General features: G+C 35.7%; 1 protein-coding gene and 1 long non-coding RNA gene across 8 annotated transcripts; both read left to right on the plus strand.

The window, feature by feature from the left end:
- The first annotated feature begins 980 nt into the window (after window positions 1–980).
- Window positions 981–6,737, plus strand: LOC114318019 (uncharacterized). Of its 7 annotated transcripts, none has more exons than XR_014330189.1 (9): window positions 981–1,366; window positions 1,714–1,827; window positions 2,973–3,104; window positions 3,265–3,374; window positions 4,843–5,024; window positions 5,428–5,553; window positions 5,638–5,704; window positions 6,314–6,353; window positions 6,441–6,737. XR_014330189.1 is itself a non-coding variant. In XM_082869860.1 (8 exons), exons 4-7 carry the CDS (start codon window positions 3,326–3,328, stop codon window positions 6,335–6,337), a joined length of 381 nt encoding a protein of 126 aa, XP_082725986.1. In that variant the 5' UTR covers window positions 981–1,366; window positions 1,714–1,827; window positions 2,973–3,100; window positions 3,265–3,325; the 3' UTR covers window positions 6,338–6,353; window positions 6,441–6,737. The 7 variants fall into 7 exon arrangements, 1 of the variants encoding a protein (XP_082725986.1); XR_014330188.1 differs by having other exon boundaries at window positions 2,973–3,100; XR_003648847.2 differs by lacking the exon at window positions 4,843–5,024.
- An 18,265-nt stretch (window positions 6,738–25,002) lies between these two features.
- On the plus strand, window positions 25,003–26,785 carry LOC114318020 (uncharacterized). The gene is made up of 3 exons (XR_003648848.2): window positions 25,003–25,366; window positions 26,276–26,353; window positions 26,537–26,785. It is a non-coding gene; the product is annotated as an uncharacterized LOC114318020 (long non-coding RNA).

Here is a 26,785-nt window from a genome sequence, read left to right on the forward strand (position 1 = left end):
AAATCGCGATGATACACCAAGCGCGAAATCAGAAATCACGAAGCTCCACAATAACACAGTAGCAAATAGTGAAGTTCCACAGAAATTCAAATCACAAACACAATATTTTGATGGAAAATCCAAACAGAAACGCGCCAGAACAAGGGATGGGTAAAACGGTACCAAAAAAAAAAGGCTCAGGACCTGTTGGTGCACAAGATCAAAACTCAGGACTATGAGGGGAATAAGTGCAAAACTCAAGACTGGCCAGTAAAAAATCCCTCTTTTTACCCCTTACATTTAGTTGAGTGATTTTACCCTAAACCCAAACACACCCCTATCTCTATTTCTCTCTCTTCTCTCTCTCTCTCTCTCTTTCTCTTATTTCTATCACTGGCACACCATTTTTTCCTCCTCTGCCTCCTCCATCACCAACCATCATATCCTTCTCCTTTGTTTTTTGTCATTGGCACACATTACAACAAAACTAAGTATTTACGGCATCATGTTTACAACATGCATTAAATGCATGTCGTAGTTAGTACATTCTACGGCATTTTTTTTTTTTTTGTAAGCCGTTAATGTTTTGTCAATAACAGAATACATATCATGTAAGTCGTTGATTCATATATTTATAGCATGCAAAAGTATGCCGTAAAAAATGTATGTTTTTACGACTAACAAAAATATGTCGAAAATATTTACATTTAAGACGACATACATTTCATGTTGTAAAATATTATAACTTTAAACGGCATACATTAACATGTCGGGAAAACTTTTACAAAAAAAAAAAATTCAATCCAAATTTTTTTTATGGCATGCGAAAGCATGCCATAAAAAATGTATATTTCCACAGCATACAAGAATATGTTATAAACTATTTGTACTTAAGACGACATACATTTCATGTCGTAAAATATTATAACTTTACACGACATGCATTAGCATGTCGTAAAAACTTTTTATTAAAAAAAAATTTTAATTAAAAAAAATAATTTATCCATTATTTTATAGTTTAGTGTGTTCTTTTATGGGATAATTAATTGCACCTGGTGGGATTTTATAGTTTAGTGTATTCTTTTCAGACGAAGAACAAGATATAGAAGAAGAGGACAACAACGACGAACTAGAAGCTGAAGAAGAAGAAGAAGAAGAGGAGGAGGTTAAGAATGGAGACACAATCGAAGAGATCGAGGTCGAGGTCCCTATTTAGGCACAGTGATAGTTAGTTAGGTCTCCTCTCTCACATACAACAAACACAACAAATCGACTATTTAGACAGTGATCCATCTCCGTCTCCGTCGCTGATTGGGTCTCTCTCTCTCTCTCTCGATCCCTCCCCCATCGAAGACACTTGCAAAGTCTCGACCTTCTTATTCTCAAGGTAATTTCTATATCTTTTATCTATTCTTCATCGATTGAAGTTTGGGAAATCGAAACCCTAGTTTCGAGTTTTTCCATGATTAGAGCTTAAATCATGTATACTTGACGTGAGAGTTATTTTTCTGTGTTCTTGCTCATCATGGATTTTGTTTTTCTCTGATGTGATCCCAATTTATGGTGATTTTCTTGGATTTTCTCATTATCTCTGATCAAAGCATTCATAAGATCGCAAGGTTGCAATCTTAACAATCTTGAAATTAATTGTTATTACTTTTTAATTTCAATTGTAAAGTGAGTTCTTCTCGTTCGATGTTGCTAATGCTAAGTTTGTGTTTGTGTATTTTCCAGATTCCTCCTTTGTGGATCCTTGTTTGGAGATTTGATTTTTAGTTCTAGCGGCATTGGTGCTGAATGTTGATGGAGAGAGCACTGAGAATGGTCAGCTTTTCGCCAATTCCCTCTGTAAGTGATAATTGTTGTTCTATTTGCCCCTTTTGTATTATTATGTGACTGTTTGTGATACTTTCTATTTTGCAATTGAAGTTCTAATAAATAAACTACATTTCCCATGATAATCCCATCTGGTTTCATATTAATTGCATATTCTATTGTTGTACGTAGAAGTTGATTCTAGTATTTGATTATGGTGGAGCTCATAGGGTTGAGTGATTTTGTATGGTTAATAAACTTGATTTTGCTGATATGTTAGTAGCATTGGCATCTTTTGTAGGTTGTAATTGTTTATAAGAGTTCTAATATTTCATTCAAGTACTGAGGTGTCATATAGATAGGGGAAAAATCATATCACGAGGCTTTTCACCTAAAGAGGATCAAGCTTTTTTGACACAATGACCAGGATTATTGAGCAAGTGTGATTGTTTGGTGGATGTAAGTTTTGAAAACTTTTACTTATGGCTTTAACTGTTAGTTAAGCACTTGAGCTAAGCAATCCTCTTTAGGCTCAAGTATTTGCTAGAGAACGGATAATCTTTGACCAAGAGGATGGGAAAGCTCCCCATAGGTCCTTTGTTAGTTTGTTTTGAGAAGAAATAGTTCTGAGGGATGTTGGAAATGTAGGAAGGCTGGTCATTTTGAGGTTAACTATGTGATTTGTTTGTCTTGTCTATGTCCACTAGCACAATTTCTAAAATGACGACAAAGTGAATTGTATTTGGATTCTTGCTGAAGTAGGTATGCATGTTGATTTAATGTGTCTTTACATCAACAAATGAATATAATCAATTCTGGAAAGATTCGGTTATTGATTCAAGGTTCCCATATTTTCTGACAAAAATATAGATGCTACTTTGTGAGCCCTAAGGAAGTAGAAAAGAATGAATAGTTCTCGACTGAAAATTATTTATATAATAACTATATCTGACAGCTAAATTGAAATTGTGCTTTCATGATAGAATTAGATTATGATAACATGATAGGGAAAAAAATTGTTGGTAAAGGAAACTTATCAAAATCTTTTGAAAGGAAACTTTTCCTTTCATTATTTTTTTATTTATTTTGGGTATTGGTAGAATGTGTATTACATGCTCTACTTTATCAGTTGTCTTAGCAAAATACATATTAGTTTTTTTAATAAATTTAAATTACAGGGGAAATTTTCCATGACGTGGTTGGAAGCCTATACATGTTGCACCTGAAGTTCTAAATAAGCGTTATAGTTCAGAAGCAGATGTTTGGAGCACTGGTGTGATGATTTACATTCTCCTCTCCATTTTGGGTGGGTAGGATTTTTTCATTATCAGACTTAACAAGTGCCATAATTTTCCTTTCTTGTCTTTCCTTCCTTTCTTTCTTTCTTTCATTTTGCTATTTGGTTATTACATTCATATTTATTTTACATATATATGTGTGTGTGTGTGTTTCTTTTCGATTTTGATACAGAAACTGAACACGAAATATTTGAAGAGGCATCTCTGAAAGTGCAAAAGATTTAGTCAGGAAAATGCTTGTTAGAGACCCCAAAAGGCGACTAACTGCACATGAAGTTCTATGTAAGTTGTTATGTTCTATTTTTCACCTCTTTTTGTTGATATATATGAAGAGAATTAGCTTATCAAATCTTTTTACCACTAACAAATGTAATGGGCACATCTATGTTTTCTTTGAACTGATTGGGCATATATTTAAAAACTTACAATAACTAAAAAAAAAAAAAAAAAACTCAAAAACTCATCGTCCTTGTGCCGCCCTCCCACTTTCCTCAATGTCGTTGCTCTCGGCAATACTGTGAGTTGATTGATTTCAGAATCAATGATATATTGTATCGATGTTGAAATTTGATGCTTTTGTGTATTGATTAGATCTCTGGATCTAGCTGCATTTTTTGTCTTGATTTTGATTTGAATAGGTGCATCTGAGTCAGATGTAGAGAGAATTGTGTATCGATTTTTGGTGAACAAGTAGTTAGGAGAGAACCAAGTCAAATCAAGCATTTTTTTTGTTGTGTTGATTGTGTAATTGCTTATTGGATATCTTATGATCTTTGGGTATTATTGCTCTCTCGGCATTTTGGTAGTAGTGCCTCAAGTATTGTTGATTCGATGAATTGAGTAGTATTATGAATGTAATTTGGTATACTAGCTAATGTTATTGTTCACTTTGTTATTAGATTGAGTGAATTGTACTGTCCTTGCATGAATTGTAATTGACATTTTTTTTAATCTTTAATTTTAATTTTTATCTTGTGCTTCATAAGCTCATATTTCTATTTTACTGTTTTATTAAAATGTAACATGTATGTGTGAGTGAATTTTGTAACGAGTATAACTAGTGTTTATGAAATCTCTGGTGATTCTGGTTTGTTGATACAACTCTTTTGTTTTATTGCTCTAGCTTACACATGTCACTTACACTTTTGAATATACTATTTCAAGGATTTTGTAGAAGCCATTACAGTGTAAAGCTATGTAGACTTCGATTGGACTACTATGGGCAGGAGTATAGAAGCAGTAGATTTTGGAGGCTTAGGGTGTATATAATGTTAACACAATACATTCATTACACAATCGAACTATGAAACTCTACTCAACTCTACTTAGCAATATCTCAATCATAGTACTTATGTTAGATCCAAACCCATGATGAAGCTTGAATGGATGATACCTTTGCTGTTTCTCTGCTTTTGGCTGGCTGTTGTGAAACTCTGTTTGTTCTGGTTTTTTGTTTTTCTGTTGGTTACCTATGTTGCTGGTCTGCTATGCCTCTGATATGGCTGTTATGTCTCTGCTGCTGGCTTGTTTTGTTCTGGTTTTCCTGTTTGTTCTGGTTTTCTGGTGTGAACAGCTGTTGTAAATTTGCTACTCTGATTTAGCTGTTGTGAAACTATGTTTGCATATCTATTCGATTAATTTGATTAATTCGATTCTAAGCCTGGAATTTATGTGTTCCGATTCTCCTCTTTCATCTCTCTTTGATTGTCTTTTCCTTGGATTACTTTTGACTGCTATGCTTTCTGCCCAGTGACTGCAATGTCAGGTTTAGTATATTGGATTCATAAGTCAATGAGTTTCATACTTGCATGCCCACACACAGACGAAGAGAGAAAAAGGGAGATGGAAACTGAATACAGAAAACAGGGGGTTGGGGCAACACTTCTACTTTGTACAAAGATGGAAATCAAAAGGGCATTTAGAGAAAATGTGGTATGACATTAAAGAGATTATCATGGGTATTTTCAAAGAGAAAACAATATAACAGGGTATAAGCTTTGTTAATTTGGCCTATGTCCGATGTATGTAGCCTTGCCCCCATTTTTGGGGACAACCTTTCAGTGACTTGAATTTGTGCTACCAGGGACGCTAATGGCAAGTCTTACCATTGGGTCATGCCACCCTTTTTCCATTTCATACCCCCTAATTACTAAAATATTCTGCTGCTGAGCTTTTTTGTGGTTTTGCTGCCCAACTTTTTTGTGGTTCCTCGAGGTTAACTATTATGACCATTACACATTATGTTTTTTTCATAAGCCCGTTACTCATTTATTTATCTTTTTCAAGTTTTTGTGAATGGAAGAAAGCTCATGGTTGTCAAACTGTATTTTGACAGCAAATCATGCGCTTGGGTTTTGATTGGGACTCTACTGACATAAATATTCTGCTACTTGCTAAGTTCGTGAAGCCTTTAATGGGAACTTCCCGGATAGTCATAAACAACATCCACATCAAGGGTGAAGTATGTAGTTTTCTTCTCTCTTTTTTACTTACCTTTTATATCTAAAATTCTCAGTCATCGTTCTTCTCTTTTTGGTAAATGAAGAATTAAAGTCACATCTATGAAATTGAAGAACTGGTAATCGTTCTTTGCCACCGCTAGAGTAAATCAGGTAATGTTCCAAGCTCAACTCCTCATTCGCATAGTGAAAATAGGGGAAATAAAATAAATAAAAAGAGATTTTTTTCTGTTATTTTTTGGGAAGTGGAAATTGCATCAATAAAATATCTAAATTAATTAACTAAACTATGCTAGGTGATATTATGTTTCGTTCTGTTTATATGTGTGTGTGTTTTAGTGGTGGACATATAGAAATGTTGTTTTAAAGGGACAAGAGTTTTTTTAAAAAAATTCCTTTTACCTAGTTCCAAATACAATATTAAAGTGAATTTTTGACACGAATGTCTGCTTGATATAGTGAAGAGCATGTATGTAAGACTCTCTAGCTATAATTTGATACAGTGTTTTCATCTAGGCTCAGTTACATTCAGACACTTAGGCTATTAAAGCATGAGAACATGCGTTAAATTTGATGTTATTCATTTCATTCAAATAATACCAGAGCTTTGCTTAGTACTCTCAATCTACTCCAAGTACCTTGCTTTGTTGTAGTGTTGATACAATTTATGTAGTCGGTGTGTTTTACCTCTTTTGTTGCTGATCTGATTGTTATTGTTACTGATCTGATTGTTAATGTGAATGCCCATTTTCTTATTAACAGTTGAATCGTGAAATTGTCAACTAGCAAGATGAGTGAAGAGGTACTTTATTTCTCATTTAGCATAAAATTGAATTTATAACCAATTGTTGTCCACATTATTTCTTATTTTTTCTTGCGTATTGCACAGAGTTCAAAAAAAAAATTGAGAAAAGAATTAGGAAAAAGCGTGAAGCTATAATTGCTGCGACAATGGATGATCTTCAAGATGTAATAGAAAGTACAGTTGCATGGACTAGTCAATTCATTTTTTTAGACTAAATATTAGAATAATTGATTTACAGTTTGTAGTTATGCTTTTTGGATGTTTAAAGTCATATTTTGAAGATTAGTGAATCTTATAATTTGGATATATTTTCTTGGTTTGTATGTTTGAGGTTGTTATCAACTTGATATGATAGAAGTTGAGGACAGAAGTTAGTATGCAGATTGTTTGGTGTATGGATATTAGATTTTTTTACTTACTTTATAGTTGTTGCTTTTGCTTGGTTTGTTCACAGGTTGCATTTTATAAGCTACTGTTTGCATACTATTAGGCAATATTATATTCCTGTATATATATATATATATGTATATATATATTAAAAATAACCTTCTATGGCATATAAAATTATGTCATAAACAGTGTAATGATTTATGACATGCAAGAAAATACTGTAAAAGATTATATACAGCATACAAAGTATGTCATAAATATATTAAAAATGACCTTCTACGACATACAAAATTATGTCGTGAAATGTAATGATTTATGACATGCAAGAAAATGCCGTAAAATATTATATACAACATACAAAATATGTCATAAATATATTAAAAATAACCTTCTACGACATGCAACATTATGCCATGGAAAGTATGGTAATTTATGGCATGACAAAAATGTCGTAAAAAATTATCTACGACATACAAAGTATGTTATTAACGTTTAATTTATTATTTTTTACAACTTTACCTGTATGCTGTAAATGACGTTCAACTTTTCACGGCATGTCATATAACGACATTTGTATGCATGTCGTGGAAGAGTTTTTACGGCATGCATTGCAAGCCGTAAAAAATCAATTATGTTGTAGTGACACCATTTTCTCCTCCTCTACCTCCTCCATCACCAATCATCATCTTCTTCTCCTTTGTTGCCATCACCGTTGCTCCTCCTCAATCATTCATCTGTTAGTTTCAACACCGTAATCCTCCATCATCGATCTACCATCTTCGACATCGTTGTTGCCACAATCTTCCTCCATCACCGATTTGATATGCAAAGTGCCTAATCAGTGCATTGAAAGGTGTTGTTGATCTTCTACAGACGTGTAACTGATCTGATAAATTTGTTACTTAATTCAGTGATAAATTTGTTACTCAATTTATGAATGATAAATTTCTCTCTATCTCTCTCTCTCTCTCTCCCCTTATCTCTCTCCTATTTATGTCACTGGTACACTATTTCCTCCTTCTCCTCCATCACCAACCACATCTCTTTCTCCTTCGTTGCCATCACCATTGCTCCTCCCCCATCATTCATCTGCTAGCTTCAACACTGTAATCCTCCATCATCGATCTACCATCTTCGACATAATCGTTGCCACCATCTTCCTCCATCACCAATCTATCATCTTCGACATCGTCATTGCCACCATCTTCCTCCATCACCGGTTTAGGATGCAAAATGTCCGATCAATGCATTGAAAGGTGTTGTTGATCTTCTACAGACGTGTAACTGATCTAATAAATTTGTTACTTAATTCAGTGATAAATTTGTTACTTAATTTATGAATGATAAATTTGTTACTTAATTTATTACTTGATTTAGTGATAAATTTGTTTTGATGCCCCCCCCCTCTCTCTCAAATCAAGTATGCTATATGTAAATTTTTTAACAAATTCATTAGTGATAAATTTATTACTGGTTTAAACAAATTTATCACTGGTTTAAACAATACAGAGCTTCGAACTTGTCAATGTCGACACACTCATCTCCATTCATGTCGATTTTCTTGATCTCTCTCAGATCTAACATCATCTCTCTCGAATCCAAGGGCCACAGAAATAGTTCTCATGTTCACCAACACTAACGAATTCATCAATGGCTCTGGAACTCGTCAATGTCGACACACCTCATCTCTATTCATGTTGATTTTTTTTATCTCTCTCAGATCTAACACCATCTCTCTCAAATCCAAGGATCACAGAGGCAGTTCTCATGTTCACTAACACCAACGAATTCATCAATGGCTTTGGCAATTCTCATGTTCACCAACACCACTAATTCATCAATGGCTCTGGTAGTATAACAGTCGGGGCAAAATCCGGATAAAAAAATATAACAGGACTTCCTGATACATGAGATAGAAACTTAAAATCTAATGAATAATAGATTCAATTATTGGGACTAACAGTTAAAAAACCCTTTATTTTAATGGTTAGTTACTTCCAATCCACTGGCTCCACTACCCATTGCGGCCCAATAGCCTTTTTCACTGCCTCTCTTCTATTTTCTCCTTAACTGGCCACCTACAAAAAAAAAAAAAAAAAATTGTTAAAAAACATTTTTTTAAACACCACAGGGAGAGCTATAGACAATATATTAGAAAGGAATTGAATTTTCAAATTTTTTCCTAAAAATGTAGAACAAGGCATAAATTTAAAATTGGTAGGATATAATTCACATTTAAAATGATTATAATTATTTTTCTTGTGTATGTGTTATTATTGATGAGGTCAAAAATACTTGGACTATATGAGTTGGAATTTAGATGAAAAACAGGACATTTTTGTCATTTTGACTCTAGATTTTATTCTACACTTTGATATCCAGAGTGAGACCTACTGTTGAATAGTCGTAGGCCCAAGAAAATAAAGGAAAATTGCAAATCCATAGGATAGTTGAACTTTATTTTATCATGAATGTAATTTTTTTTTATGCGACTCTGATATATAAAATGAATTTAAATTAGTCATAAGAATAATTTGTACTATAAATATAAAAAAATTATATTATTACAAAAAAATATAAATAAATTTTGTCTCATTGTTCAATTAATTAGTGATTTCTCGAAAAGCAAACATCAGACTGAATGATTAAATGGACATTTTGTGGGAACACATTGTACCTAACAGTGACACAAAGTTTTGAAATTTCACAAATGGACATGTTCCAGATTTGCTATTGGCTGTCCTTCCATTTACTTGACACCTCATTGTCGGCTACTACAATCCACCCAACCCCACAGCTTGTTTTGTTTATGGGGCTGCTTCGAGTTCAATCACGGATTATAGAGTTTTGTTAAACTCGTATAGGTTTATTATAGATCTCATTTTAATAATTTAAACTGTTTAATATATAAGATTTGTCGAATACTAAATATTTGTAAAAAAACGCTGATTGAATATTGATAATTATCTCATTGGATCAAATTTTTATTAATTATTTATTTTTTTATCGTTTATTTTTTATACAAAATTGATTTGATCACATAAGTATCAATATCTGATCAATGTAATTTTTTACAAATATATAATACTCAACAATCTCTACATATTAACAGTTAAGATTATTAAAAAGAGACTGACTCCCATAGGCTAAACAATATCCCCCACGTGTCCTTTCCTCTGCCACTCCACCGCCCACGTGTCGTACCCCTTCAACTCCACCTCAAATTACAATTATGCCACTCGTATCTATCTCTTTAGTTGTTTGGTAACGGTCACCGTCGTCCAATCATTTCTTATTTTTGACTTTTCTGTCATATGTATACGTTATGCGTGGTACCTTAAAATTATGATTTTTTTTCGTACTATGTAATTTTATTGTGTGTTTATAATATCACATTAACGATATTATTGTTACATTAAATAGAGTTAGTAATTACAAAATAAAAATTAAAAGCATCTTTATTCTTATTTTTATAACAATCAATTTTGTTTTGTTTGGTTTAGTTTAGTTTATTGAAGTCATTTATACATAGTAAGTTAACAGAGAAAAATTATACTAAATAGCTCCTATAAAACAATTTATAACTTTTTATTTTAAAATTTTATACTTTGATGTAACTTTTACTTACCGTTTAAGAGTTAGAAATAATTTAAATAAATTAAAAAAAAAAATTGCTTATAGAGAAGTAAAGGAAGAGGTATTATCAAATTCTCTTTTTTGAATTTTCAGCTTGTTGGAAACTATAGCCTCGTTAGGGTGCATGCTTTTTTAGTGATTTTTTGATTTTTTAGTTAAAATGTGATATAAAAAAAATAGTATGTTTGTGATAACTTTTTATGAAAAGATGTACAAAAAGTAGAGAGAAAAAAAAATCTTTGACTTTTTGGTATAAATTGTTGGCTTTTTGATTTTTTTTAATAACTTTTTAGCTAAAAAAGGCACTTGCCAAACGAGGCCTAAATCCAACAAGTACATTATTAATTGCTTAAATTTAGAGAAGGGTTTTCTCTTAACCTCTGGGATTTTTATTTATCAATAAAAGTCAATTGTTAATTATTAGATTAGCATTAATGGGAGTTAGTCTCCCCACTTTTGTAAGTGTTTGCCTCATAATTCAATTTTTCCTGATGAAAACCCGTGACTTCCCATTGGAACTAAACCCTTAAAAGAGTCATAGTGGCCAACTAAGTTAGGGATCAAGATCTGGGGCTTAGGATGGGCTCTTTTCAAAATTTCAAGTTCCACACCTTCGAAGTGCATATAATTTATTGGCCATCCATACAAGGCAAAGTCCTAGCTATAATTGGGCCTCCCATAATTGGACTGTAGGATTGGTCCTGCCATAGTCGATATCGAGTTATTAAAAGAAAAAAAGAAAAAGAGAGAGAGTAGGGTTTTGTAACAACCCCCATACTGTTTACTGATTAATGACGGATTGATTACCGATAATCACCGATTACTGTTAAACGGAACTGATAATGACTGATAACTGACTGATAATTGAACTGATCAAAAGTACTGAACTGACTGACTGAAAATTGGAAACCGAATTGATTGAGTATATGTTAGTTAAATTGCATTCTATCTGTTTGATTGTATGATTATCTGTTCATGCTTATATGTTTAAACTGCTAATTGAAGGCCTTATCGACGGCCGAATTAGAAACTGATTGATGTTTAATGACCCTCGTAATTAATGTGATTTTATGGTATATTTACCTGAAAATTGATTAGGTATGATTAAATTAGATTAAATATTAATTAATCGCATAGTTCGGCTTAATTACCATCTCGCCACTTAGTGGCCACCGCCTCACACCTCATGAACCTTGTATACACTCCACGTATTTGATTAAACCATCATTTCTTCTCACATTTTGAGCCTCAACCGACCTTAGAGAGAGAGAGACTAGAGGAGTTGGTTTTCATCTTGAAATTGTTTGGAGAATTGAAGGAATTGAAGTATAGATTGCATATTTGAGCTCCTAGTCTTCTAATTCAAGCTCTAGGTAAGGATCCTATCTTCTTATTGATGCTATTGAACTAGTTCTTGCATGGTTCATGCTTCATTGTAGAACTAAGTCATGATTTGGGTCATTAATGGTGAATTGAAGCTCATTTCATGCATGCATGTTGGAATTAATGAGTTTGGAGTTGAATTCATGGTAATTGGTGCATGCATGTTCATGTTTATGTTAAATCCATGATTTCACCATGTTTTGAAAAGAATTGGCTCCTTAGAGCATCAAATTGGAGCTTTGAACTGATTTGAATTCATGCATGTTTGCATGTTCTTCCTATTCTTGAATAATGGTTTGAAATTGAGTTTGAATTAAACACCCTTGGACTTTGATTTCTCAAATTGAGCTTTAAAACATGTTATTCTATGTGTTTATAAATGTTTTCCAGAAAATGAGCCCAAGAGAATCGATTTTGATGCTTTTTGACTTGAGTTTTAGCTTGGAGGTGCAATCTGGGTTTTCCAGATTTCGCACTCCCGCTCGAGCGGGTAAATTGGCGCTCGAGCGGAGAATCCGAGCATCCTGTATCTCTGCACTGTTTTACAGTACGCTCGAGCGGAGGATTGGGCGCTCGAGCGGAATCATGTGTCTCAAGCTCGAGCGGGCGTCGAGCGGAGATTTCACCCATCCAGTACTTTTACAGTACGCTCGAGCGGGAAAAGTTTACGCTCGAGCGTGTACCTTTGTTGCATGTCCGCTCGAGCGGGGAAACATACGCTCGAGCGTGACTCTGTTTTTCTGAAAATTCTGAACATGCTTTTGAATGTACATCTTTTCATCCTCATCCCATCCTAGGCATTCTTAGGCCTAGTTTAAGGCATCTTGTTGAGGATATAGATGTAGAACACACCAAGGCAAATGAGGGATTAAGTTATGTTATTTCCCAACCGTGTAGCTTAGTGTGTTCAATCTGTTAACTGTGTAGGGTTGGCGACTGAAGAGACACGCTCTAGCATACTGTAGCCCGAACTCTGTGAGTAACAATTGTGTAAAGATATGTTCAACTGATTATCTTTTGAATACTGAACTGAACTGTTTACTGAACTGGTATTATTTACTGAATGAATGTATGTCCTTTATTTCTGAACTGTACTGTGGCATCCTTAGTACCTACGGTTTACTGTTACTGTTACTGTTACAGAGATCTCTGTCGGTTTCCTTGTGAAACCACTACTGTTTACTGACTGATGGCCATCATTACTGTTCGGTCTTTTAAGACCTACTGTTACTGTTATGCTAATGGATGTACCACATATGACTGTTTACTGTACTGAGCAACTGAAATACTGATTGAAATGAACTGTTTTCATTACTGTAAGGACATTCATTCTAAACCCCTTTACGCTTTATGTTATTCACTGGGCTTTAGCTCACTGCTCATATATATATGTAGGTGTACAGGCACCAGACCGCAGCTAGAGGCGTCAGGGTTACTCCAGTTTTGTCCAGCCAGCCTCTGTGCCTCACCGCGAGGTTCCGAACCTAACGTGTTAGGGCTTAGGGGTGTTTTACAATTCCCCCTTCTGTACTGTTTCACTGTTTTGTATAGACGGAATGTTTTCTGTACTGTTTTGTAGGGTTGAGTCCCTAGTCTGAATGATTGTAAATATTGCACATTGTTCTGTACTGTTTATGTATGAATGTATGAAAAGTCTTTTTCATATAGACTGTCACAGCTCATTGGACATTGTTTAATTACTGTATTGGCTTCCGCCAGGCCCTGTACTCTGTTTTACTGTATTTCTGTTCTGCAGGCCTTCGGTAATCTCGGATTACTGGCCGGTTACGGTGCTAAACCCATAGGGCCGGGTTTGGGTCGTGACAGAGTGGTATCAGAGCGATACTTAACCACGAGTTATACCGCACACACGTGTCCAAATGAGCTATAGGGTGTCCTAGAAAAGTAATTAGGGCATCTCATGAGCATGATAAGTGTGTGGTTATGTTATGACTGAATATCTGCTAATGTGTTAAACTGGTAAACCAATGACTGCTTATGTTTAAAACTGTTATAACTGCTTATAGTGAAATGGACAATGCAAATGAACCTGAGTCCTCATCTACTGAGGCAAGAATGGAAAGAATGGAAAGAATGATAGAACTGATAACTGCTAGACTTGAACAACAGAACCAACAGCCTCCTCCTCCTCCGGTACAGCCGGAACCTAACGTTAATGTGAATGATGGGGATATAATTGCTCTGACCCAGAAGTTCAGCAAAATGAAACCGCCATCCTTTCAGGGAGGCCTTGAACCGTTAAAAGCTGAAGCTTGGGTTCTGGAAACAGAGAAACTATTTGAAGTGTTTCCGTGCTCAGAAGCGAATAAAGTACTGTTAGCTACCTTCACCTTACAAGAAGAAGCTAGAAGGTGGTGGATGTTGATCCGCGATACAAATGCTGTTATGACTTGGGCTCAGTTCAAGGAGTCATTCTTTGAAAAGTACTTTCCGCAGTGTGTCAGGGATAGGAAAGTAACTGAGTTTGAACAACTGAAACAGGGCACCACGTCGGTTGCCGAATATGAAACAAAATTTACTGAACTTGCCCGTTATGCACCGCACATGGTGGATACTGAGTATAAGAAGGCCAGGAAATTTGAGGGCGGCCTTAATGTTGCAATTCTTGATCGAATAAACGTTTTGAAACTACCAACTTTTGTGGGTGTTCTCGACCGGGCATTGATGGCCGAGTCAAACATCGCAGCAGTGAAACAATCCGAAACACCAACAACGGAATGGCATGGTAAAAGGCAGGGTTTCAAATTTAAGAAAGGCAAGCACAACCCGTTGAACAAAAAGCAAAACACAGGGTCAATGACTACTTCTAGTCAAGGAAACCGTACAATACCGCCCTGTTCTGAATGTGGAAAAAATCATAAAGGAGTTTGTTACAAACTATCTGGAGCCTGTTACAGGTGTGGCAAGGTGGGCCACATGGTTAAAGATTGTCCTTCCGCTCCTCAGGGCAATAGCAAAGCTGCACCAAGCGCAGCAGCATCAAATGCTCCACCAAAACCGAATCCTAAAGCTACCGGGAAAGAGCCTGTGAGGCAAGGCCGAGTGTTCACACTAGTACCGGGAGATGTGCAGAATACCGAGACCGTTGTGTCAGGTATTCTCTCTATTTGTACACAAAATGCATATGTATTGATTGATTCGGGGTCTACACATTCTTATGTATCGCATGCTTTCTCACGGAAACTGAATAGACCCTTAGAACCTATGAACTATCTGCTAGCCGTATCATCACCTGTAGGGGGATCCATGACATGTGCTTATATGTACCCCGCATGTGAAATTATTGTTGGGGATATGCATCTGTTTATTGATTTACTGCCATTGAACATTGATCATTTTGATATAATATTGGGAATGGATTGGTTACAAAAATATCATGCCACTATTGACTGTGCGACCAAGCAAGTTGTTTTCCGTCCACCTGGTCTGCCTGAATTCGTGTTTAATGGGGTTGGAGTAGTACCTCCCCCGTATCCGATTTCATCTGTGAAAGCTCTAAAATTGATTAGAAAGGGCTGTAAGGGATATTTGTGTTCTGTACTGACTGTATCTACTGATGATAATGCTAATGTGAACTGTATTCCTATAGTCAGAGAATTCCCAGATGTTTTTCCAGACAATTTGCCAGGGGATTTGATTGACAGGGAGATTGAATTCACCGTGGACGTGATTCCCGGAACACAGCCAGTTTCTAAAGCTCCCTACCGAATGGCTCCAACTGAACTGAAAGAATTGAAGGCGCAATTGCAAGAACTGTTAGACAAGAAGTTTATTAGACCTAGTACCTCACCATGGGGTGCACCGGTTTTATTTGTAAAGAAGAAAGACGGCTCACTGAGACTGTGCATTGACTACCGTGAATTGAACAAGGTAACTGTAAAGAATAAATACCCATTACCGCGCATTGATGATTTATTTGATCAGTTACAGGGTGCACAAGTATTTTCCAAAATTGATCTCAGATCCGGATACCATCAGTTGAAAGTTAAATCTGATGACATTGATAAAACTGCTTTTAGAACGAGGTATGGACATTACGAATTTTTAGTTATGCCTTTTGGAGTCACGAATGCACCAGCTGCATTTATGGACCTCATGAACAGAATCTTTAAACCATACCTTGACAATTTTATTGTTGTATTTATTGATGACATATTGATTTACTCTAAGAGTATAGAAGAACATGAACATCATCTGAGACTTGCCCTACAAACCTTAAGGGAACAGAAACTGTATGCTAAACTGTCTAAATGTGAATTTTGGCTTGACCATGTTATGTTTTTGGGGCATGTTGTTAGCAAAGATGGGATTTCTGTTGATCCGCAGAAAATTGAAGCTGTAGTGAACTGGCCTAGACCAACAAATGTGACTGAAGTCCGAAGCTTTTTGGGATTGGCTGGATATTACAGAAGATTTGTCAAAGATTTCTCCAAAATTGCCCTACCACTGACACAGTTAACACAAAAGGGGACATCATTTGACTGGACTGACCAAAGGGAATCTGCCTTCCAGGAGTTGAAAACTCGATTAGTGACTGCACCTGTTCTGACTTTACCTTCAGGTACGGATGGTTATACTGTATTTAGTGATGCTTCTCATAAGGGTCTGGGGTGTGTTTTAATGCAGAATGGGAGAGTTATTGCGTATGCTTCCCGACAACTGAGACCACATGAAAAGAACTACCCGACCCATGATCTGGAACTTGCTGCAGTGGTATTCGCACTGAAAATCTGGCGTCACTATCTGTACGGGGTGACATGTGAAGTATACACCGACCACAAGAGTTTAAAGTATTTCTTCACACAGAAAGAACTGAATATGAGACAGCGGAGATGGCTGGAACTGATTAAAGACTATGACCTACAGATATTGTACCATCCGGGAAAAGCCAATACCGTTGCCGATGCATTGAGCCGGAAATCGATTGGAAACTTAGCCTGTTTGCTTACAGGACAGAAAGAGTTGCTTTGTGACCTTGAAAAATCTGAAATTGAAATTGTTTTGAGAGAACAAGGTGGAATCTTAGCTGCTATTTCTGCTCAACCGGCGCTGATTGAAGAGATTAAAGAAAAACAGCAACTGGATGATTTCTTGAAGAAGATCATTGAAGAAAGAGAATCCAAACCGAGACCGGGATTCAAATTTGAGAACAATGTACTGAAATTTCAAGAAAGACTGTGTGTACCAAATGATACTGAACTGAAAAGAAGAGTTCTGCAAGAAGGCCACAATTCGAAATTGTCTATCCACCCGGGGAATACAAAAATGTACCAAGATCTGAAACAGAATTTCTGGTGGCCGGGAATGAAGAAAGAAATTGCCGACTTTGTGTCCAAATGCCTTCATTGTCAACAGGTCAAAGCTGAACATCAACGACCTGCCGGACTATTGCAACCCCTACCCATACCAGAGTGGAAGTGGGAGCATATCACCATGGATTTTATTGTGGGATTACCTCGCTCCAGAAAAGGTATGGATTCAATTTGGGTTATTGTTGATAGACTAACCAAATCTGCTCACTTCTTACCTGTCAAGACGATTTATAATGCGGACAAATTGGCTGTCATCTATATTGATGAAATTGTTAGACTGCATGGAGTGCCTGTGTCTATTGTTTCTGACAGGGATTCGAAGTTTACATCGAGGTTTTGGCAAAGTCTACAGACTGCATTGGGTACTGAACTGAGACTGAGTAGTGCCTATCATCCTCAGACAGATGGACAGTCGGAAAGGACCATCCAAACTCTGGAGGACTTACTGAGAATGTGTGTCCTTGATTTTCAAGGAGATTGGGAAAGTCATCTGCCATTAGTTGAATTCGCCTACAACAACAGTTACCATTCGAGTATTGGTATGGCGCCTTTCGAGGCATTGTATGGCAGAAAATGTAGATCTCCAATTTGTTGGGCAGAAGTTGGAGATGGGCCTTTGCTTGGGCCCGAGATTATTTATGAAACAACTGAGAAAGTGAAACTGATACAGCAAAGACTGAAAACTGCACAGAGTAGACAGAAAAGTTATGCAGACGTCAGAAGACGGGACAGAGAGTATGAAGTGGGTGATCACGTTTTTGTGAAAGTGACACCAATGAAAGGCCAGACTCGTTTTGGAGTCAAAGGCAAGTTAGCGCCGAGATATGTCGGACCGTATGAGATTATTGAGAAAATCAATCCGGTGGCGTATCAAGTTGCGCTCCCTCCTGAAATGGAGCATATGCACAACGTCTTCCACATTTCGATGTTGAGAGACTATCTCCGGGATCCCTTCCATGTGATTGAGCCTACTCGTATAGTGCTGAGTGATGACTACACTTACGAGGAACGTCCTATACAGATTGTTAACAGACGGATCAAGAAACTGAGAAACAAAGAGATCCCGCTAGTGAAAGTTGACTGGCAAAACCACGGTGGCATGTATGCCACTTGGGAAAGGGAAGATGACATGGCCAAACGATATCCTGAACTGTTTCCACTGAATCCTGTTTTCTTCCAGAATGAAGGTAACTCGAGTTTAGAGGACTAAACTCTTTATAAGGAGGGGAGACTGTAACAACCCCCATACTGTTTACTGATTAATGACGGATTGATTACCGATAATCACCGATTACTGTTAAACGGAACTGATAATGACTGATAACTGACTGATAATTGAACTGATCAAAAGTACTGAACTGACTGACTGAAAATTGGAAACCGAATTGATTGAGTATATGTTAGTTAAATTGCATTCTATCTGTTTGATTGTATGATTATCTGTTCATGCTTATATGTTTAAACTGCTAATTGAAGGCCTTATCGACGGCCGAATTAGAAACTGATTGATGTTTAATGACCCTCGTAATTAATGTGATTTTATGGTATATTTACCTGAAAATTGATTAGGTATGATTAAATTAGATTAAATATTAATTAATCGCATAGTTCGGCTTAATTACCATCTCGCCACTTAGTGGCCACCGCCTCACACCTCATGAACCTTGTATACACTCCACGTATTTGATTAAACCATCATTTCTTCTCACATTTTGAGCCTCAACCGACCTTAGAGAGAGAGAGACTAGAGGAGTTGGTTTTCATCTTGAAATTGTTTGGAGAATTGAAGGAATTGAAGTATAGATTGCATATTTGAGCTCCTAGTCTTCTAATTCAAGCTCTAGGTAAGGATCCTATCTTCTTATTGATGCTATTGAACTAGTTCTTGCATGGTTCATGCTTCATTGTAGAACTAAGTCATGATTTGGGTCATTAATGGTGAATTGAAGCTCATTTCATGCATGCATGTTGGAATTAATGAGTTTGGAGTTGAATTCATGGTAATTGGTGCATGCATGTTCATGTTTATGTTAAATCCATGATTTCACCATGTTTTGAAAAGAATTGGCTCCTTAGAGCATCAAATTGGAGCTTTGAACTGATTTGAATTCATGCATGTTTGCATGTTCTTCCTATTCTTGAATAATGGTTTGAAATTGAGTTTGAATTAAACACCCTTGGACTTTGATTTCTCAAATTGAGCTTTAAAACATGTTATTCTATGTGTTTATAAATGTTTTCCAGAAAATGAGCCCAAGAGAATCGATTTTGATGCTTTTTGACTTGAGTTTTAGCTTGGAGGTGCAATCTGGGTTTTCCAGATTTCGCACTCCCGCTCGAGCGGGTAAATTGGCGCTCGAGCGAAGAATCCGAGCATCCTGTATCTCTGCACTGTTTTACAGTACGCTCGAGCGGAGGATTGGGCGCTCGAGCGGAATCATGTGTCTCAAGCTCGAGCGGGCGTCGAGCGGAGATTTCACCCATCCAGTACTTTTACAGTACGCTCGAGCGGGAAAAGTTTACGCTCGAGCGTGTACCTTTGTTGCATGTCCGCTCGAGCGGGGAAGCATACGCTCGAGCGTGACTCTGTTTTTCTGAAAATTCTGAACATGCTTTTGAATGTACATCTTTTCATCCTCATCCCATCCTAGGCATTCTTAGGCCTAGTTTAAGGCATCTTGTTGAGGATATAGATGTAGAACACACCAAGGCAAATGAGGGATTAAGTTATGTTATTTCCCAACCGTGTAGCTTAGTGTGTTCAATCTGTTAACTGTGTAGGGTTGGCGACTGAAGAGACACGCTCTAGCATACTGTAGCCCGAACTCTGTGAGTAACAATTGTGTAAAGATATGTTCAACTGATTATCTTTTGAATACTGAACTGAACTGTTTACTGAACTGGTATTATTTACTGAATGAATGTATGTCCTTTATTTCTGAACTGTACTGTGGCATCCTTAGTACCTACGGTTTACTGTTACTGTTACTGTTACAGAGATCTCTGTCGGTTTCCTTGTGAAACCACTACTGTTTACTGACTGATGGCCATCATTACTGTTCGGTCTTTTAAGACCTACTGTTACTGTTATGCTAATGGATGTACCACATATGACTGTTTACTGTACTGAGCAACTGAAATACTGATTGAAATGAACTGTTTTCATTACTGTAAGGACATTCATTCTAAACCCCTTTACGCTTTATGTTATTCACTGGGCTTTAGCTCACTGCTCATATATATATGTAGGTGTACAGGCACCAGACCGCAGCTAGAGGCGTCAGGGTTACTCCAGTTTTGTCCAGCCAGCCTCTGTGCCTCACCGCGAGGTTCCGAACCTAACGTGTTAGGGCTTAGGGGTGTTTTACAATTCCCCCTTCTGTACTGTTTCACTGTTTTGTATAGACGGAATGTTTTCTGTACTGTTTTGTAGGGTTGAGTCCCTAGTCTGAATGATTGTAAATATTGCACATTGTTCTGTACTGTTTATGTATGAATGTATGAAAAGTCTTTTTCATATAGACTGTCACAGCTCATTGGACATTGTTTAATTACTGTATTGGCTTCCGCCAGGCCCTGTACTCTGTTTTACTGTATTTCTGTTCTGCAGGCCTTCGGTAATCTCGGATTACTGGCCGGTTACGGTGCTAAACCCATAGGGCCGGGTTTGGGTCGTGACAGGTTTTCCCCTGGTTTTATAGTATACTAACTTACACTACTAGAAAAGTGACCTTTTGCTACTATATAATTGCGACCATTTGATTACCCGTCGCAAATAACCAATTCATTCCTTTTTATTTTTTTTAATTTTTTTTACCCTTTTACCCGTTTTCCTTATATTTGCCCTAGTTCTAGAAAAATTCAAACACTGATCGTTCTCTCTCTCTCTCTCTCTCTCTCTCTCTCTCTCTCGTATCACAGACCTGTATAGCTCTGCTCTCTCGCTCGCTCTTTCACTCACCATTGTCGTCTGAGATATCCAGCGGTATGAATCTCTCTCTCTTCCTCTCTCCCAATTTCTATCTCTCTCAATCTCTCTCTCTGCGCCTATACATACATATTTACATGTATCTATGAAGTATGACTCAGATTGTGTAGTGTGAAGTTTAAATGTTAGTCGGCAAAGATTGGGTTGATGTTGATATAAATGTGTTTCGGTGAATTTGATTGAGGTTTTTGTGAATTGGATTTTGAAAATTGAATCTAATTGCTCAAGGTTGTGGAATTGTTTTAGATGGATTTGAGTTTGTCAATTTCTAATTTTTTTTTTAATGTGAAATTAGTATTGTTCAATTGTTTTTTGTGCTAATCGAATTGTGCTATTCCGAGATCCGTGTTCATGTAGAATCTGAAATTTGAGTTTTATATGTATATACCTATGAAATATTCAGAAGATTCGAGTTATATTTTATTGATGGAGATGTTGATTTTATGACTCCTCTATTTTGCTTTAGTGTTCTCTATAGAGGATTGATTTTGGTCCTATGTGGCACACTCTTTTAAAATTCACATCTGAATTTTTTTTCTCTGATATTTTTTATCACAAATATTTCTGTTTCAGCTCCATGTTTATTATTATTTTTTTTTATCACAATGCATTATTCTAATAATGCATTCTTCCATATTAACTAAGAAGGCTAGTGGAAATGTTAAAAATGTTTGTTAAAGTGTATTATATGACAAAAAGTGGAGTCCAATTTTGTATGTTAAGGGTTTGTTCATGAAGTAGTTTATATGGGTGTTCCAATGGAGATGTTAAAATGTGTTGTCCTCTTAGCCTCGGCTACTTCAACTCTGCACAACCTTTTTATTTGTGGAACATTTCCACAAAGCTTAAAAATGACAAACCAAAATAAAAACTTTTAACTTCTTTGTATATAAATTCATAATATATTGAATTTATCCTTGTTATGGAGTTTTTTACATAATCTTTCATAGCCATATCAGTTCTGGCTTGTTTTCCTCTCATCCAAAGTGTCATGATTCATGAATTGAACATTAGGCACATTTGCTTTGCAGATGATTTCTTTGTTCTTTGTTATCCTAATGATCAGTCCTTTTAAATAGTTTATAATGCTCTTCTTAAATTCAATAAATTTTCTGGCTTTCCGCCAAAAAAGAGCAAAAGCAAGATTTACATTATTGGTATTGATGATCAATCTAAGATAGTTTTTTTGCAATTTAATTCGGGTTCAACTTGGTTCCCTTCCGGTCAAATACTTAGGAGTGCCCCTTATTTCTAGTTAGCTCTCAGCTGATAATTGTAAAGGCCTCATTGATAAAATTAGTTTCTTTCCTACACTGGTAGACTTCACATTATCCAATCTATTCTCTTCAGCAAGTTTTTTGGTCTATGCACTTTATCCTCCTCAAGTCAGTATGCTTGCATATAGAGCAATTGCTTAGGATTTTTGTGGACAGGGACCAACTCTTACCTTCATTCTAATAAATTCGCTTGAGGGACTCTTCGCTTGCCCAAAATAAAAGGAGGTCTTGGCATAAGAAAGCTTCTAGATTGGAACCATGCTTATTTCCTCAAGCATATTTGGGTCATTTACTCTAAACATCATTCAACTGTGAATTCAATTAGGGGTGTAAGCGGTTTGGTTCAAGGGAAAGTTTAGTACCAAACCAAACCTTTCGGTTTTGTTGGTTAAGGAACCAAAGCAGACCACATTCTACGGTTCAGTTTTCTCGATTTGGTGTAGAGAAGGGAACATGAGATTTTAAAAGGGTTTTATAAAAACTTGTACAATCACACATTGAGAACAAAGGAAGTAAAATAGTGAAAATTGCTCTATAAATGTCTTCCTCCCTAATTTTTATTAGAAATTGTGTATTGTTAGTCAATTATCTTCTAATGCTCAAAATTTTTAAATATAATATTTCAGTCGTTTCAGTTTGTATGAGTGTATAAAATTTTAAATCCACAACAGATCGCACGTTATGAAAAATAGATCACAAACCAAAATTTCAATTGATCTTGAGCAGTCAGTCTAGTTTCATTGGTTTTTCTTACACCCATAAATTCAATGGTGCTATAGATATCTTATTAGAGGCAAATGCTTTTGGGCTTTTACAGTCCTTTCTGACTTCTCCTAGACTTGGAGAAAGGTTCTTAATCTTAGATCCATTGCCAGACCTTTTGTTAAGGATATCGTTGGACTTGACTTTTCCCTCCCTCTCTAATGCCTTCCTTTTAGCCCAATTGTTCTAGAGATGATGAGGTTCAGTGCATTATTTCCTCCTCTCTTAAATACAAAGCTACAACACTTGGGATGCTATCAAGCCTCATTCCCTTTCTGTGATTTGGCATAAGATTATTTGGTTCCCTAAGTACATTCCCAGACACGGCTTTGTTTTTGGATGGCTATTAGAGGCAGGCTTAGGACTAAGGCAGGCTCAAAGATTGGGGGGAGATTGATTCACTACTTGTCTCGTTTGTCCACAAAGACAATGAGTTTCTTTCTCATATTTCTTTAATTGTTCATTCTCTAGAGCAATTTGGGAGCAGATTTGCTGCTTTTCTAAGGCTCAACATTCTAGGGATAATTAGATATCATGGATTGCTAACCAATTTAGTAGGAATTTTTTTTTCCATATAGTGAGGAAAATTGCTTAGGCTGCAATGGTATACTAAATCTGGTAAGAGAGAAATCATGGGCTTTCAAAGGATGTCATAGGCCTACATATTTGATGAATCAGATTAATTCTGATATTAGAGTTCAATGTTCTCAGTTTGCATCTATTAAGCAATCTTACTCTAATCTGCTATTGTGTAAAAACTGGTAGATTTCTAAGAGAATTTTTGCTCCAAATTAGTCTAGCTGCTTCGTGTTTTTCTTGATTTTGGTATTTGAAAGGTATGCCTCCCTTGATTTTTGTATTCTTTGTTTCTTTTAATGAAATTCTCACATACCAAAAATATATATATATATATATATTCATAATAGGATGACCTTAAACTAATTTTAAGCTTTTAATTGATTTAAGTGCAATTAAATGGCCATTCACTTAAGTGTAAATTTTAATAATCCCTAATAAAAATGAAATGCCCAAACAAAAACTTGAAACACCTAATTCAATTCATTCAATTTGATATCACTCTGCATCACTACTTAGTGCCTTTATGATGATTGAATTGAAGCTTGATTAACGAGCCCACTAAGAAAAAAAACAAATGATATATATATCTATATATATATGAATATATATATATATATATATATGTTTGTATACTCACCAAAACAAACCTTAGTTCACTAGTCTGCAACAGACTGATTAACCTCGTGGGCTATGAACTCATAAACATGTAAAACACTCTTGCTTCAAGTTTTAAACCTTTCACTAAATATTTGATTCATATTTCTAGTACTCTACATAATTATGTATATTATATGATCAAAGATTTTGAAATTAGGTTTGTATTTTTTTCTCCCACGGATAAAACTATTGGACTGATTCATCTCACCTGGACTAAGATTCTAAAGCTAAAAGTTGTAATCATTCATCATGAAATGCTTATGGATTAGCTATCTCCTATAGTAGAGACTAGAGAAAAATGTGATTAGTTTTGAAATGTTCCATATGATACATGATTAGGAGTTCAACTTTCGCTGTCATTTCTTGCTATTGGTGGAGCAATCCATGTTAGCTGAAATTCTTTTAGCTCTCATTGTTGCTGATTATTTGTTCTCATTCTAGTACTTCAAAGATCTGCTGTCAAATTATAGAAAGGCTTGTACTAAATAAATTGTCAAATTTGAAATGCATCAAACAGAAAGTGACCACTGCCCACTGGCATTTGGCACTGTGTAACAATTGACATTATTGAAGTAACAGAAAGTTGAAATGATCAACTAATTTATACTTCTAACATGGATTGTCAAATTATATGGTAACAGAAAGTTGAAGTAATAGAACAATACATGCTTAGTTGATTCATTTCGCTGACATGATTATTTGATTCATTTCGCTGTCATTTCTCATCATTCCAAATTAGTAGTAGACCCGGGAGGTACGTTCATTGCAGTGCGTTGCTCTCTTTTTATTAATGTTTTAGTAATAACTCATAATGATGTATGCTTCCCTGTGAATGATGGCAAAGAGTGCTCTGGATGAGAGAAGTCATCGGAGGGCAGCACTTGAAGCATCTCTTCATGAGGTTTTATTTTAGATAATAAAATTTGTGAATAGGAAAAAAGATCACATTCCACCCATACCGAATCTTGAAGGTGTCTCCTTTCCCTATGAAATTACTGTCTCAAGGTGAGCTGTTTTATCAATGACATTGTTCTGGTGATTATTTTTCAATACAATCGTAGTTGTTTCAATATTTAGCACCTTTCTTAAAGGGTAGCTGTCATATATCATTTTCTCTGTTGAATTTTACAGGCTTCTACCTTCCTTGTTTCTTTTTCTTTTTTATTGTTATTTAATCTGTTTTCATGTATTGATGTGGTTTTATTTTTAATTTTGTTTTTTCAATGCATTTGATATGTTTATGAAAAAAGAAACATTATGCTTTTGGAGTTGTTCTTTGTGTGCATGGATTTTGCATTTGTACCAACTCAAAAAGAAGAAAAAAAAAAGAAAAATATCTTGTATTTCAGAGTACATGCAACCTGAACTTTGTTTTTGGCAGCTCTTTTGTTCAAAGGCAACACTTCTTACTGGAATGATTGTGCTTATGAGTTCTCATGATGTGAAATCGTGAGATTTTATAGTTGTGTTTGTGGGGATGGGTTTTGGACCCTAATTTTTCATGCAAGGTGTCTTCCTTAATTATACACTTTGCAAGATGCAAATTAATCTTTTGAGTTGTTGCAATGTGTTTAGTTGATTAATGCATCCAATTTTTTAGTTCTTGTTATTGTAAAAAGATCACAAGATTAACAACCTTGGAATGATGGATGATAATAGTTGCAGATGTGCTGCTTACTCTGTAACAGTGGCATTGCCTCATCCATCACCATTTCTTGAACTCCCCATATATATGACATAAGGCTGCATTATGATATTAACAGCTCTAGGTAGTGATTAAATACAAATTTATTCAGCATTTGTATGGTGTCTGATAGGGTTATGTGCTTGGACTATTATTTGAATGCCCCAAAGTATAGATATAAATTAGTAGAAAATTGACTTGCTCTGTTTTTTTTTTTTTTTTTTTGGCAGGATGAAAATCGAACAGCTTGGATTTAGCCCACATACATAGCATTCAACTTTTCTAGGAACCTAAGAAGAAGATTTAAGGTACACATTCTAGAATAGTGAACACCAGCATTGAATTATTTTGCTGTTTTATTAAGTTTTCTTTATTTATTTGCAATCTCTGCATTTTCTCCGCTCTACTTGAGGCTTTATGTCTAAAGAAAGATCTAGAAATTGGATATTCTATATTCTGATCTATTTCTCCTCATAATGTGTATTGATCAGGTGCAAGCTTGGATTTGAGGAACATGTATCTCCATGGTAACAAATTGGAACTCGACTGGTACCTTGTACAGTGGTGAACACCAGCATTGTAAATTTTAACTTTACTAGCATTTTATCTAGATTGTATATTTTTCATAAAAGAACTTTTCCCAAGTTTTTAGTTGTAATAACTTTCACATATGGCTCCAATTTTGAGACTCAAATGGAATGCCTGATTAAACTACAATGCTATATTGTCTAAATTCTTGT

The sequence above is a fragment of the Camellia sinensis genome, chromosome 5 (assembly GCF_055761805.1).
Source record: "Camellia sinensis isolate YWXY chromosome 5, ASM5576180v1, whole genome shotgun sequence".
Classification (NCBI taxonomy): domain Eukaryota; kingdom Viridiplantae; phylum Streptophyta; class Magnoliopsida; order Ericales; family Theaceae; genus Camellia; species Camellia sinensis.

Coding starts and splice junctions, on each gene's coding strand:
- LOC114318019 (XM_082869860.1), top strand. CDS start 3,326: ATGCTTGTTAGAGACCCCAAAAGGCGACTAACTGCACATGAAGTTCTA. Junction 3,375..4,842: donor AACTGCACATGAAGTTCTAT/GTAAGTTGTTAT, acceptor CTTTCTGCCCAG/TGACTGCAATGTCAGGTTTA. Junction 5,554..6,313: donor ACATCCACATCAAGGGTGAA/GTATGTAGTTTT, acceptor TCTTATTAACAG/TTGAATCGTGAAATTGTCAA.